At 34.4% G+C, this 16,913-nt stretch overlaps 1 protein-coding gene across 1 annotated transcript in view; it reads right to left on the reverse strand.

The window, feature by feature from the left end:
* Nucleotides 1-15,295, reverse strand: part of LOC132543471 (xanthine dehydrogenase/oxidase-like) — a 45,518-nt gene extending 30,223 nt beyond the window's left edge. The window contains exons 1-14 of the mRNA XM_060206977.1: nt 15,248-15,295; nt 9,067-9,124; nt 7,983-8,079; nt 7,546-7,654; nt 6,803-6,929; nt 5,873-5,937; nt 4,205-4,288; nt 3,827-3,880; nt 3,470-3,602; nt 2,464-2,634; nt 2,168-2,241; nt 1,270-1,363; nt 882-991; nt 363-544 (exon numbers count right to left, since the gene is read on the reverse strand). Of these exons, the coding sequence (XP_060062960.1) occupies nt 363-544; nt 882-991; nt 1,270-1,363; nt 2,168-2,241; nt 2,464-2,634; nt 3,470-3,602; nt 3,827-3,880; nt 4,205-4,288; nt 5,873-5,937; nt 6,803-6,929; nt 7,546-7,654; nt 7,983-8,079; nt 9,067-9,124; nt 15,248-15,295 (1,406 nt within the window). The remainder of the gene's footprint in view (nt 1-362; nt 545-881; nt 992-1,269; nt 1,364-2,167; nt 2,242-2,463; nt 2,635-3,469; nt 3,603-3,826; nt 3,881-4,204; nt 4,289-5,872; nt 5,938-6,802; nt 6,930-7,545; nt 7,655-7,982; nt 8,080-9,066; nt 9,125-15,247) is intronic.
* Nucleotides 15,296-16,913: the final 1,618 nt, after the last annotated feature.

Consider the following 16,913-nt stretch of genomic DNA (forward strand, 5'->3'; position numbering starts at 1 on the left):
ATTCGTTTTCATCAATGGCAGGTGTGTGGTTGATTTTGGCGAAACCTTCTCTTTTTAAGTCCATACATACTGCCTAGAATATTTCATTTGCTTTGTGAAGGTGTTCGAGTTCGGAATCATGGGGCTCACGAAGGGTGATTTCCCAGGGGTTTTTACCTCGGATTATTTCTCTTTGGGGTTATTTCCCTCGGGGGTTATTTTCCCCATAGTCTAATTTCGGTGAAATGTCTCAGTTATATAATATCACGTGGTGACATTTAATCCAATCATATCATTCTAAGTGAAAGTGAGGTATTATAATATCAGTAAAATTGCAAAATCATTTAACAACAAACTATAATGCTTTGTGCATGCTGACTTACATTCCATTTGCTAATGTTGAACATTTGGCCAACTTTGTAGTTGTTTTGAGAACACTTCCGAAACAAAGATCAAGACTTCTGAAGGCACCGCGACTATCTAGGCTGGCAGAGAAACATCCATTTAATAGGGCGTAGTCGAAACCTTTTCTACTGGCCTGCTTGTAGTACGATATGTATGTATCCTGAAACAGTGTTTATTGGGATCATTATCAATAAATATGTAGCAGACATAGGAAAGGATAATATTAGCAATATTTACTGTTTATTGAGTAACGCTTTACAAGCTTGCTTCTCTCAAATGGAACGTTTCTTGATGTTTTCAATACAGATTCTGTTTTTCCATTTCCAAAACATGAATGGTGAGTTATATCGTATTTCAACGATTGGTCTAAACAGTACTGTGCTAAACGTTAAACATGTTATACATCTTAAGAATCTTAATAAATGTTTGAAATGTCTTGTTTTAAAAGAATCTTGGAAGTTTTTTTTTGCAGATTGTTTATTGTTAATCTTTCTTACCTTGGGATAAAAGGACACCTTTACCGATACCAACATTTCTATTGGAGCAAGTGATGTTTTTCCATTACTGACAAAAAAATTGTTGTCCATTTCTACTTCCCTCCGTCCGTCTGATCAATATCCGGTTATAGTGTAAAAAAAACGTATCAATACTCAAGGATCAAAGTGAAAATGAAGTTGTTTTGATTCATATTTATTTTAATAACATTAGTTTGAATGGTTTATAGAGTGAATAAGTTGAAAATAAATGAATGAAATCTGTGTATATAACATATGAACTGGATATTAAATTCATAACTCAAATTGAAATGGTAATGAAAAAATATCCTAATTTACAATCACAACCTCAGAATAGTACATATGCATTTTGAAGACAAATGTTACTTACATTTAGAAATCACCACGGCTCTCGCCCTTGCAGCCATTAATACAACACATAAATCGCATCGAGGATCAGAAATCATCACGTGGCCCCCAAGAGTCTGACAAATACCAATTGTTGAAAGTTAAACAAGATCTGTAGAATTTGATATCATGGATTTATTGGTAAAAGGGTAAATGTGGATGAAGTCTGTTGTCAGATTATTGGCGAGAGTTTCACCTTAAAAACGTCATTTATGCATATCAATGAAACGCGTTAATTGGCAGGTTGCAACCAAATTTTTAAAAAATACATATTTAGGCAGTATTGTTTATATGAGTTTGTTGGTTGAAAACATTACTCGTTAATATATTTCATTAAAAAATATTCTAATACAAATGTCACTAGTTATGTTATAATGCAAAACTGTACTTGGGAACAGGATTGATACGAAAAGAATGTATGCCTATATAGGGTAATTACACAATATAAATACAATTTACATTGTTATGTTTTAGTATCAAATCATAAAGCAGGTACTAGTATATACAAATGTAGATATTAATGTACATTTCAAGTTTGTGGCACAAGTTAAATTCTGTCAGCACAGTTCCAGTTCCAACCTTAATTAACGCTCAATATCGAAGCGTGATAAAAGACGAACAAAAAGGTATTCACCCTACAGAATGTAAAAGGAAAATATGATCAGGAGTTCCGAAAGGCAAGGTATCTTCTGCGTCATTGGCGACACTCAACACATAAATATTTGTCAGTCCAAGTACATTATGTCACTGATTTAAAATGAGAACAGAGTTACGAACAACGAAAGCATCTAAATTACTTCACATCTAGATACAGACCACGACGAAAATTACTATTCAAACCGTGAAGTTAATACACACGTATGCCCTTTGCAGATACTAACCGCATGGTTCCTAATCTGCTGACATGCTAGCCATCGCAGACTTTCCAGCATCGCTGTCACCACATGACCTTGTCCTGTTGACATGGGTGAGTGAAATACATCAAAAGCTTATTTATAAGATTAACAATCATAACACTTTTAATTTTTTTCTCTAATATTTTAAATAGTGTATGTCCAAACTGGAAGAGAAATCAAAACGGAAAATACTTTAAGACCAAGAGAAAATCAGTTATGATTATTCCTTATCTATTGGACCGACATGAACTGGATAGATGTATATACCAAAGTATACAAACCATTATCCAAGGAGAGATAGCACGCCTGCAAACGTTCAGCGACACTGGACAGTGTAAGACCTGCTCCCATTTCAATGCCATATTCGTTCCGTTCAAATATTGTCATTTCTTGGATATTTTTACAAGAAATCAATGTTCCTTTCGTGATTGTCCGTGATTTCAGTTTCTCAACTAAAAACGAATATAGCAATCGGATTTGATAGATAAAGCCACATGAAACTGCGGCATTTAAAGTATTTATTCAGAGTCTGAAAAGTGCATCATCATAAAAATTAAGTATGAATTTTTCTGCTCTAATATCGTGCCAGTACATCGATATGTCACATGTGATAGTAAAAAGCTTCTGATTGCCAATTTTCCATTGGTTCCCGATATGCAAAAAATAACAAGCCATCATAATATATGTTCGTTGGGATTAAGAGTTGCAGCATACAGATCAAAACGTTGCTGCTTTTTCAAAAATACCTATTTTAAGCATAATTTCAGATCATGTTGATAATATTGTAGACAGGGGGTCAGGAATATGGTAAAAACGATAGCAAAACGATTATGTTTTTTGAAACGATTTGCTTTATGCGTTGTTCAATTTCCATATCAAACCTTTATACAGATAATTGGACAAATGATGTATGTATTTATCACATAATACGCCTGTTATCCAGGGAATGCGTAAAACGAAATATTTGTCACTAGTGTAATATACCCATGATCGTTTTTCACTGGTTAAATGCCATGATATAGAAAAGATGTTATGTGATGAACTTAAAAGTCGTAACACAAAATGTCCGTCTTCTATTTGAATTTTTCGATCCACATTCTTAATTTATAACCTGCTAAAATGTAACTTTTAGAAGTAAGGTGATATAATATATCTTAACATTGCTTTAATTTCATATGGAATCTCATGAAAACCGTTTCGATATTTTCGTGTTTGGCTGGCCAAGATTCGTTACATAAAATTTCATCTGCAGTGACGCCTCATTTCAGATCCTTTGTAAAACAATACCAAGATGTGTGCCTCCCATCACGATGTGGCTATTTGGCTCCTTGTCCATTAGACTCAGCGCCTCCTTTATAGTCACAGGTCTCAGCCAGCACCAGTCGTTATTTTGGAATACAAGTGTCTCTGTGTCCAGGTTCTATATATAAAAGGTATTCATTTGATAATTTAGTCCTCAAAATCTATATTGATCTCTAGACGGATTAATCTTCTAGAGGATTCACCAATGTTTCAATGACGAATAATCTGAAAACAATATCTCTATACAAGGCTTTCAGATATTGAGAAATTCCTATAACGAACTTCAACAAAAAGACCAAGTAGTGGGGTATGCCATACTGGCAAGTTTTTGATGAAAATTACCTTAAGTTCTTTCGGAAACCGTAATGTGTCGTTTGATTTGTCTTCACCAGTATTCTACAAATGAAATAAGATATTATTAAAATCAGATATATTTTAGAACTTGTACTATCACAAAATTAATCTATCACAATTTAATACAATAATACGCAGTATCAGTAACCTGCATATCACTTTTTCAATTATTCTAGTAGTGGATCGGTTCAGAATGTACACTGTTCTAAAATCATCTGATATAAGAAAATTACGAAGATAGGATGTTCTCACAGATATATTATTAAGATAGAATTAGCGATAAATATGATGACAGTTAGATTGAGAATACTCTTGAAGAAACAACGGCTATATCAAAACTAATTTAGATATTTATGAATTACGTACCTCATGCTTACCACCATCAATAATGGTACAGTGACAGAGGTCTTCGATGTCTCCTACACCACAATAGCTACTTTTCCCGCAATCCTTTGTACATCAATACAAATAAGAACAAAAAGTTCTCTCAAAATGGTATACAAATCTCTGTAGATAAATGCATTATATATCGAGCTATGATGTGTGAGAACAGCTTATTATGTACATAGTATACCGTTTCAGACATTAAACATTATTGCATGTTGATGACAAAAGGCACTCTATTATATGAGTCAACGGTATAAAATAAAATGTCAGCAAAGGTTATTTGTTATTCAAGCATGTTCAAGCTGATCGGAAAATCAAAATGTATATGTATAATTACTAATATTCGGACACTACTAGGGATGCCGACAACAACATTAATTTTACTGGCGTCTTAAATGCACAAATTAACAATTTGTGAAAATAATCATAAATCAACTTTTAAAGTTTTACGGTCGCCATAATGGTCTCATCCCGTCGATCTTTCCTATAACGAAGCCAACATGGAAGACTTTCCACCACAGTGTATAATAATCGTGATGATTTCTTTTTTCCCTATTATGAATTTCCGTTTCTGGATAGCAATACCCCTGACTCTCCAACCTATTTTCTTTTTGTCACTGTTGATAAGATATTCAATGACCTGTTTCCATTATCCTGATTTTCCTGCAAGAAGTCGTCAACTGATGAACAAACTTTTAACATTGGAGTTTCAAATGTGATGCTCGATGAAAATTATGCGGAAGATTGTCATAATGATCTCATTGATAAATATTCTTTATGTTTGTGTGATATGAAGCTGGACATATTTGATGCTTGTTGGTTTCGTTGCTGTCTATGCTGGTCGTTAGTTTGCGATCTGGTTCCGTTGTTGTATACCTTGTTCTCATCTGGGAACGTGACATTACTCACTTGGATTGACCCTGGCGGTTTTCGTCGATGACGAAGACCCATACTTCTCCGGAACACTTTGTCGTATTCGCCATGTACTTTTTCAGGAGCGTGCGTGAAAAACCTTTCTGTCGTTCATATTGTGTCCAAGTTTTATGGAATTTGAGTTTAGTTTAGATCACAAATGATTATTCATAAGCATCTAACAAGGATCTACAGACTCTCTTTCTGAACACCACACACATACAAGTACTTTAATTAATACAAGCACATTTTTACAGTTAGAAAAAACAGCTTAGGGAGATCTAAATAAAAAAAATAAATATAATTTTAGGAGGTTGCAACGAAAAAGGAAAAAGTTAATAATCATAGTAAGATTAAAGCTTTATATATTATTTATCTGATGAAGGTGGTCGTATAGTCATGGAATCGTCATAGACGATGGGACATGGACTCAGTGCGATTAGAACTGTTCACCTGATGATGTTGGGCTATTAAATTTGTTATTTTATTGTTTGGCTTGCACAACCCATAGATCAGTAAGTGGGTTAAGAAGCAGGTGAGATTTTAACTGGTCAAACTATAGCTGTTATACTGATACTTAAATAGGTAACATGCCCGAAAAACAAATAACTTCGCTATCGGTAAATTAAAGTTAAAAGTATTAATTAATCTCATAACCGTCTAATTTCACATTGCTTATATTGCATTTAGATTGAAGCAGTATTTGGCGTGCTTCGACGACTTGTGATATTTTACCTTTTTGCAAAATTTTTGGAAAGCATCAACGATTGGTCTATACCCAGTACAACGACAGAGGTTCCCTATAAATAAAGAAAAATGGCTATGATATGTAAGCATCATATGTTCTTATTTAGTTTGGTGTGATATCCATTCTTAATTCTTAAAACAATTTGCTAGTTACATGATATCCATCCAATCTCTAAATGAATACATAGAGCTCAGCTACAAATAGGTTTGTTATGTATCGTTACTTGAAGATGTGCAACTATGCATAAAATTTGAAAAAAAGCTTTATTGTCAAAGAAAAAAACAAATACCAAGAAAAGAATTGCATTTTTTAAAAATTATTAACACAGGCTTATATATTTCTCTAATATCATGAAATTGATGACATGATCAATTTTAACATGTGGACAAATTGATCTGTATATCGAATCACACAGAAATATATGCCTAGGTAATACACAGCTTAGGTAATATATAATGTCGACCTACTTCACACGCCAACTCCCTACTTTAATACACGTTCTCATCAATTATATCAGTTAAAATGTCATTAAAAGAATGGTGCATAAATTTTTCGAACCATAAAATGTTATTGCTGGCGATTTCTGCTCCAGCATCTTGAGTCCGACAAGATCATGAAGCATTTTACTTGTACCTTCCTATATTAATTTCAAAATTGTCATTAATTAAAATTACTACCCGTCTACTGTTAGACTTGAAGATTTGATGTCACTTACCAAAATATACGAATATGTCCATCGTATACCATAAACATGGAAAAACTCAACAAACACACATACAGAAGAATAATCACACAAACAAATTTATATATTTGATAATCATATTCACATTGGTTCGATTGGTAAAATAGGGAAAGGTTTTATCTGACGTACCCAAAAGCTAACTACAGATTAGAACCTATTGGAACAATAAATATACCTTCGAGTGCCATTTCCAGCGCTTCCGGAGACGGCTGTATGTTCTGTTGTAGTAAGGTATGCATTGTCATCACCATACCCGGTGAACAAAAACCACATTGGAGACCGAACGATTCTATCAAACTGGCCTACAATTATAAACTATTTCTTTGATTTTTCTTTAAAACCGTCTAGCTGAAACGTCAAATGTTTGACCATCTTAATTAAGAAACATGGTATGTTAGAAAACCTGGTTCACGTTAATATGATATAAGATTTATCACTATTGGCATAACCATGAGAACTAACTGTGCCCCTCTGGTGGCTGACTTGCTCTTGGTTTCATACGATGCTGTCAGGTTACTATGACCCTTCAAAGTCCTTAAATTTCACTTTCCGATACATCGTTTTTAAATTTTATTCTCTTTATTACCTCCAAAAAGAGCACAAAGAAAATGTCAGATCATAGAAAATATTAGTTCGCAATAGTCTCCATAAAGACTAATTTTATTATAAGAGACAATTAACTTTTTGTTAAATGTATCTAGATTACATACTACGTAATGTAGAGACACTAAGTATACATATACATGAGGGGTCTTACTGTGGGAGGAAACCGGACTATCCGGGGAAAACCGACGTTTTCGAGCAAGTGACCCCGTACCTTTCCACATTCATTCCGGGAAAGGAACCCTGGACGGTTAGGCGAGTGCGTTAGCACTGCGCCATCCGACCACCCTTGGTATCATCATATCATTGACCTACCTGTATCCTACTAAGTCCTTGTCGCGTACTTCCTAACCCTTCCACCGTCGTAATTGCATAACCATGGAGATGACATACCAGCATAAGACAAGCATTTACATTTGCATGCCTGAAAAAAGTTTGGGAAAATAATCACCTAAACAGTCGCATAACAGCGAAGTCGCTTTGCTTCAATCCATATTTTTACTTATCATATTCGATACCAAAATACACCTGACACAATTGTTACTTTAAATGAAAAAGAAACTTGCTAATCTCAATAGTCATTATAAAAGTTATGTCCATATGTCCTTATAACTTATTGCTAGGTTTTATATGATCAAATGGCTATCGGACATGAAGATAGTATTATACTGGAAATATTTCACTCGAAGCTAATGCAGATTGAGCATTCCTAGGTCATGTAGTAATTTCAACTTTGGTTACAAAAAAGATACTTGATCTTTTGTTCTGCTTTCTCCCACCACGACAGCATCACTGTACACGATCCACATCCTCCCTGATTGCATGCGTTTTTTGTTCCTGTCAGTTTTACTTGATGATTTTAAGGAAACCATTTTTATTTCAGATACATATTTTTGGAGAATGATTAATAGATATGATATCGATCGATATGAATAAAAAACATAAAAAAATATCAACATATCAACACCATCATAATCTAATCTCAAAATCCATAAAACAAGGGCAAAGTATGAACAAAATAAGGATTCACACGGAGACTCCTGAAAAATTACAAGGATAATAAGACCAGGTGTTTCGGAAAAGTAAGGGTCTTCTACTTCATCGACGACACCAGCCATGTAAACCTTAGTCATTCCAAGTAAGTTTAATCACGTTCTCAAATGAGAACAAGGTATACAACAACGGAACCAGCGGGAAAAATAACAATCATCCTGTTTCATACCACAAACAGAAAAAAAATAATAAAATGGTCCCATAATTGTGATCAATTTGCATCTTTGAACCCCTGTGTTACGATTTCATCAGAAGACAAATATACATAATCTGAAAGTGGAATTAAATGACTTTGCAAGATTTTTGTGACATTTTTGATAAGCTTTCCAATGAAATCAGCCTCGTATGAAAACAAAAACAAGTCAGACAACATAGGGGCGCAGTAAGTTCCCATTGATATGCCATAAGTCTTTTGGAAGATCTTACAACCAAACTTGACGTAGATGTTGTCAACCAAAACCTCAACAATTTTATGATTTTGTCCTCCGTATATTTCCTCTTTGATTAGGACGTATGTTTTTCTTGGTTGCAATTGTTTGTTTTGCATTTTAAGATTTTGAAAAAAATAATTGAAGAGACTGATTGACTTAATAAATCCGTAACTTAAATTTTACACGGTTGTAATTGTACTGCAGAATCCGAATTTGTATTGTTCAGGGTGCTATCAGTGCTTTGTGTAAAATCAATGACGTCCCTAAGGACAATCTTAAATTAGTGCAATTGTAAATTGTCAACGTGACAATGTTGTGTTATGTTAATAACATAATACAATACTTGGGATACAATTCCGTCGGAGATACTGCAACAATGTCGTTGTTGGATCAGGCCGATTTTCCACGATCTAGAACATAGATAAAAATACTTTCTATTGTTGATACTGAAGTTACAATTATTAGAAGATGAATGCCACTCTTTCCTAGCCTTCGATATCTCAGAACCGAATATGTTTTTAACTAGAAATGCAATCTCTTTTCATCAAAACAAATCCAAAATTAAGGTATTCGATATAATGGCAAAGTGCCGACCAATATTTTATACATTCTAATCAGAGATGTTTTACAGCATTTATGCTTGTGATTTGAGAGATAGCACAAGTAAGTAAAGTTGACTTGATTATTTCTTATGTATCTGGGGTATAATTTAAGTTTCGTTAATACGGTTATTGTAAAGAAAATTTGAAACTTGTATAGTTGTAATGTTACATCAAATGCATATCATGAGTCTGATTCTACTTCTTCGTAAATACTGAATACTGAAATTCGTAGAGAAAAGTTGAGACCAAAACCAAGTTGGTGCATTTGATTTAATTGTGTATGATATGTAACAATATCCACAGCAACGGAACACCAAACTGCCTAAATACAAGTCACATGATAGGAAAATCAAGAAGACATCAGACAAAAACACACAATATGAACTTTCATACAAACAAAAAATTCTAATTAGCAGTTCCGTACAATCCTATGCATCCGAAAAACTATCATTTAAAACATTTCATAATACACACATACATTACATTATCGTATCACGTGGCCTATTTTAAGACATTTTGAATGTCATCATTTTTAAAACACATTTTCTGTATTATTTTCAGCTCGGACATCACAAACAAGGTAGCTTCTTACAGAGAAAAATGATGGAATATCTATGTTGTACCAAAGATCTCGTCATCGTCTCAATAACCGAAATGTCCAGAGGTCCGTATGGGGAGTGTACCATGGTGGGATGAGAAGCTACCATGTATATCTAAGTGAATGACCTTGAATAATTAAGGATTTAATTTGACTTTCAGTTGGAATTACCAAGCAGGTTGGAATTATTTCGTTGTCAAGGAGGAACAATGCACGCGACCCCTCGGCCAGTCTCAGGATACTTAAAATTTATCCTTTCTTAGAAACAACTGCATTTTGAATACATTAATATAATACTTCTCACTAGTTAGTTTATGGTAATAAGGTTATAATTAGATAAGTATTTATATAATAATATAAGTTTTTTATGTTAACTATCATAGTGATTTTATAATAGAACTGATCCTAGTACATATTGACTAAATAAGATGATATGAACAAAAGAGAAAAATCTACCAGATTTTCCTGCCGAAACATTTGCTATTAAATTCCAATTCTGCATGCCAAGGCCGCCATTTCGTTTTGAAATGCTACATCATATGCTAGAGCATTGAAAGAGTCGGAATTGAAAAGCTTCTCAACGACCCGGACGTTACTTCAGAAATCTATCCATTACATTTGCCTTAAGTAACAAGCTACTACCAGATTATTTATACTTTAATTGCTTATGTACTGCCGAACAGTCGATATGTTTACGGTACCATACCAATTTGTTTTCATTTTGTTTCATTTTTATTTACTTTATTGCCAAATCTAGAACTTGATTACGAAAAAAAATCACTAGCACAATGTTTGTTTGTTTCATTGATATATGGTATTTACTGTGGCCTGACAACCCCCGTCGCACCTACAAGGATACCTCCCATCAGTTCTACAATGATACCGGTATACTAAAGCAGAATTCTTATTGTCCACCTAACCGAGACATCAAACAATACACTAACACATGATGATGTAAAAACCGGAATTTTGAATATTAGAATAATTATTATTACCAAGACGCATTCTAGCCAATACATTTTCAATCAATATTTGTTTTCACAAATGTGCCACGGCTATCGCACATTAACAGAAGACGAGTTCTCGCAATGCTCATAGCAGGAAGCACTCAACAGGAGGTCGCTACTCACTTTGGAATTCACAACTCGATTATAAGTCGGCGAGTTTAACATATCAACGCCTCAGGAACAGTTGATCACAGACCGAGATCCGGGCCTCAACGTGTAACGTCGCGACGTCAAGATCAGTTCATTAGGCTTCATCACTTCCCTGACAACGGCAGCCGAAACAGCACGAAATACCATTGTTAATGGAAACAGTCGAATCCACCGTGAAACTGAGAGAAATAGACTGCGAGGGGCAAACCAACACCCATGTCGCGAGTACGTTGGTTTACAACCGACACATCAATGTCGAGCACGTCGTATGCGATGGTTGATAGTACATGAGTCCTGTCGTTTCAGGGAACAAGCTCTTTGCATATGAATCTCGATTCACGTTATTTCTATGAGATGGTCATCAACCTTTTAACCGGAGTCAAGGTAAACGTCTTGCAGACGCCTGTGTTTTGGAACACGACAGAGTTTGGGATGTATCGGTTATGTTTTGGGAAGAAATTGATTAAATCAACCATCAATTTTTGTGTTTGTTAGCATGAGACGTCACATGCCAGCTGCAGTGGCTGGCCGAGCACTCGGGATGCTACAAATGAAACAGAGGCTGGTCGAGCACTCGGCATGCTACAGGCGAAACAGAGGTTGGTCGAGCAGTCGGGATACTACAAACAGGACAATTACAAAGAACACTTCACACATGTGTCACAGCGTGTCATTTCACGATTATGAAATAGATTCCAGGTGACCGGAAACGTCAACGAGATACCTCGATTTGGTAGACCATGGCGTAAGACAGCCCATCATGAAAATTACACAGACCCGCTGTATGCCCTTGTCTCACACACCGTATAGCTCGGCAGCAATAGGCAGCTGATCATGTGTATTGACGACAGCGTCAGCGCAGGCCTAATCTTTTTACGGATGAACCCATGTTCTGTAAGGACTTTCATGATGGCAGGAGGCGTGCTTGGCTCGGGATGGCTGATTGTATCATCAGTAACTATAACCGCTTAGGTTGGGGCTGGCTAATGGTTTGGTTTGATGGTTGGACGGACTTGTACGACATTGAATGTGGTAGCATTACAGGTTTAGAGTACCCAAGTGAAATCCTTCTTCCAACTGTGAGAAGCTTTGCTGGTTTTATCAGCATTGAGTTTGTACTGATGGACGAAAATGCTCAACCACATACAGCAATACTTGTGAATGAATACTTTCAAGCAGGTATCAAGCTATCGCACGCTCTTTCCTTTCAACCGAAGGAACTTGCTGATGCACTTCGTCAAGAAAAGTCACGAATTTCACAAATGGCTATACGGTGCCTGATTCACAGCATGCCAAGCCGAAGACGTGCCGTTATTGAGGCCAATGGAGGACACAGAATTATTGATATTTTCGAATTGGAAAGAATTGTTTATTGTTTTATTTCACTCTTGTATTTCATATTCTAAAAAAAAGTGTCCTATAGTATTATAGCCATTGTAGCAAATATCCTACATCATGCACTAGTATATATATGTCTAAAATAAAACAGTATAACAGCCGATATAGAACAATTCCTACATCAGACACCAGTATATAGCTGTCTAAAATAAAACAGTATAACATCCGATATAGAACAATTCCTACATCAGACACCAGTATATAACTGTCTAAAATAAAACAGTATAACAGCCGATATAGAACAATTCCTACATCAGACACCAGTATATAACTGTCTAAAATAAAACAGTATAACATCCGATATAGAACAATTCCTACATCAGACACCAGTATATAACTGTCTAAAATAAAACAGTATAACAGCCGATATAGAACAATTCCTACATCAGACACCAGTATATAACTGTCTAAAATAAAACAGTATAACGACCGATATAGAACAATTCCTACATCAGACACCAGTATATAACTGTCTAAAATAAAACAGTATAACATCCGATATAGAACAATTCCTACATCAGACACCAGTATATAACTGTCTAAAATAAAACAGTATAACGGCCGATATAGAACAATTCCTACATCAGACACCAGTATATAACTGTCTAAAATAAAACAGTATAACGGCCGATATAGAACAATTCCTACATCAGACACAAGTATATAACTGTCTAAAATAAAACAGTATAACAGCCGATATAGAACAATTCCTACATCAGACACAAGTATATAACTGTCTAAAATAAAACAGTATAACAGCCGATATAGAACAATTCCTACATCAGACACCAGTATATAACTGTCTAAAATAAAACAGTATAACAGCCGATATAGAACAATTCCTACATCAGACACCAGTATATAACTGTCTAAAATAAAAACAGTAGAACGGCCGATATAGAGCAATTCCTACATCAGACACCAGTATATAACTGTCTAAAATAAAACAGTATAACAGCCGATATAGAACAATTCCTACATCAGACACCAGTATATAACTGTCTAAAATAAAAACAGTAGAACGGCCGATATAGAGCAATTCCTACATCAGACACCAGTATATAACTGTCTAAAATAAAACAGTATAACATCCGATATAGAACAATTCCTACATCAGACACCAGTATATAACTGTCTAAAATAAAACAGTATAACAGCCGATATAGAACAATTCCTACATCAGACACCAGTATATAACTGTCTAAAATAAAAACAGTATAACATCCGATATAGAACAATTCCTACATCAGACACCAGTATATAACTGTCTAAAATAAAACAGTATAACAGCCGATATAGAACAATTCCTACATCAGACACCAGTATATAACTGTCTAAAATAAAAACAGTATAACAGCCGATTTAGAACAATTCCTACATCAGACACCAGTATATAACTGTCTAAAATAAAACAGTATAACAGCCGATATAGAACAATTCCTACATCAGACACCAGTATATAACTGTCTAAAATAAAAACAGTATAACGGCCGATATAGAGCAATTCCTACATCAGACACCAGTATATAACTGTCTAAAATAAAAACAGTATAACAGCCGATATAGAACAATTCCTACATCAGACACCAGTATATAACTGTCTAAAATAAAAACAGTATAATAGCCGATATAGAACAATTCCTACATCAGACACCAGTATATAACTGTCTAAAATAAAACAGTATAATAGCCGATATAGAACAATTCCTACATCAGACACCAGTATATAACTGTCTAAAATAAAACAGTATAATAGCCGATATAGAACAATTCCTACATCAGACACCAGTATATAACTGTCTGAAATAAAAACAGTATAACAGCCGATATAGAACAATTCCTACATCAGACACCAGTATATAACTGTCTAAAATAAAACAGTATAACATCCGATATAGAACAATTCCTACATCAGACACCAGTATATAACTGTCTAAAATAAAACAGTATAATAGCCGATATAGAACAATTCCTACATCAGACACCAGTATATAACTGTCTAAAATAAAACAGTATAACAGCCGATATAGAACAATTCCTACATCAGACACCAGTATATAACTGTCTAAAATAAAACAGTATAATAGCCGATATAGAACAATTCCTACATCAGACACCAGTATATAACTAGGTGTGTTGAACCAATACTACAGGGTATGTTGGTTATTTTACCGAGGATAACTACCAGAAGATAAATGGTAACTGAATTATGCACATAAGGCTTGAATATATTTGCCTACATAAGTTATTTATGTTATTAGTAATTGTACACATTTAGAATACGAAGGATCATTCAAAGAACATCTTTTGATAAACATTGTACTTACATTTATATACAGAAGACAGATTAAAACAAAGCGGAATTCATTGTTTACACAATTTGGGTTACAATGAATAGAAGTCCTGTGTTCTATTGAAATATCTTGATATTTGTCTTGTTTTAAACGACGTTGATGAGAATACAAACCGAATATAAATATCTGGGACAAATGCTGTTAGATATTATTGTCACAATCTAGCAAGAAAATATACATAGGCTGACATTTTGATAAATTTTCAATAAACTCTGGTAATTGAATCAGATTCTTGTTTTTTACTAAATGCTGATCGATGTCGTATCATTATTTGGACATATTCCGCTCCCTTTACTTAACGAATAACTATAACGAAGGTAATATGATAGAAGCTACTTGTCATTTTAGAAACTAGTTTGTGTGAACAAGAAACAAAAACGTATTCATTATGTAACAACTTGTTACAACATACGTCCTAACTCACCTTTCGTTGATTCACATAAAACACAAGTGTGCCCCTTGTCTTCTCCATACTCTACAGTATTAGCAAGTCGGTGGCGTATGGTCAATATTGTGCAATAGTTAAGATGTAGATGCAAATGCCACAAGAACGCTTTCTTTTTTCAATCGTATTTAAGTGTACACTACGTGTTCTACTCATCGTTTTATAATACTTTAAATTTCAACGGGTACATAACACCCCAGACCACGTGACATGTATATTGTGATAACATACAAATGTATATCTGATAGTATAGTGTTAGATTATGTATTAGATAAACTTTTGAGTTCAGTGAACCACACTTATAAAGCTGACATATACTTGTCCGTCACGTGTCACATGACCTGTCTAGAAATACTGAAATTAGACCATAAGCCGTAGACGTCGGCACGGTATGAAGCTTTCTTTACCGAGACAAACATAAATAACCCCGCCCTCTATATCAAGATCTCCTTTCAAATGTTTTAAATACCTGTTGTAATGGATAACCCCTATCATCACGGTGTCTGTGTTAGTGAAAATATCTCATTTTCATAAAAAACTAAAACTAGAATTATGCAATCCACAATTTATCTTTTATAGCAAACATGCGTTTTCACACCTTGTTTAATAATTCCTGGTGGGCGAGAGCAAAACATTTTATGAATTAACTTTTCGTTGAAAAGGGTATCTGTGTTTTTTGGCCACGAGAGAACCTCGTGAAAAGAATCTTAAGTAACTAGATATCGAGCAATTGTGCGTGTACTTTAAAATAATTCCACTTTTGACAGATGTAAGGTATATATGTTGTGTCAAATAACAATCTTCTTGCCAGGACATTAACACCAGTAACCAGTATTTCTTACATAATCTCCTCCCAATGAATAATGGATACTGAAGTTTACATTAATGCAAAACATCTGTGTAAGATATCATTTAGAAAGAATGTGTACATATATATGATACTAATTGTTATATCAATACTAAAGATTTCCGAATTGTTTTGTAGAAGACTCAATGATACCAAAAATATTATTAATAACGCTATTTTTATCACCCCATAGATCTACAATTAATGGATAATATTATACGATATGTTTGTCATTTTGTACATTAAGTTGATAGTATAACCGATACATATGAAATTGTTTCACAATGAATTGATTAATATCAAAGATAACATCTAAATACCCTCTATGCGCGCTTGAATGGAAAAACGTTACTGCAAGTGTGCTAGATCTAACTCTATGCTCTCTATGTCGATATGGAGACTACCTAATGGTATGACGAACAGTGTAATTCAATGTCAAAGCACTGCACGAGATTTTCCCGTTTCGTGCTTTCCGTGAAAGACATCGTTATGTAATATAATAGTGTAGAATTCGATACAGGGCCACGTGCACTGTAACCTAGAGTTGCTTGACCGATTGTCATGCTTTTAGGGCAAAGTGTTTGCAAGATATTGCAAATATTGCCACCCAGCGATTCTTAATATCTTGCGTATAATTATATTACATGTAAGGTATACAGATAGACAGTCACTGCTCTGTATATGTTAGGTAGAATGTAACGTTGTTTATGTAGTTGTGAGAGGAAGGTGAATACATTTAAATGTTCACAAGTCATAGTTAATTAAGATATTTATACACAGTAAATAATGATGTGTATG

This window comes from Ylistrum balloti, unplaced genomic scaffold (genome assembly GCF_031769215.1).
Source record: "Ylistrum balloti isolate Yb309-2 unplaced genomic scaffold, AGI_CSIRO_Ybal_v1 Utg369582, whole genome shotgun sequence".
NCBI lineage: Eukaryota > Metazoa > Mollusca > Bivalvia > Pectinida > Pectinidae > Ylistrum > Ylistrum balloti.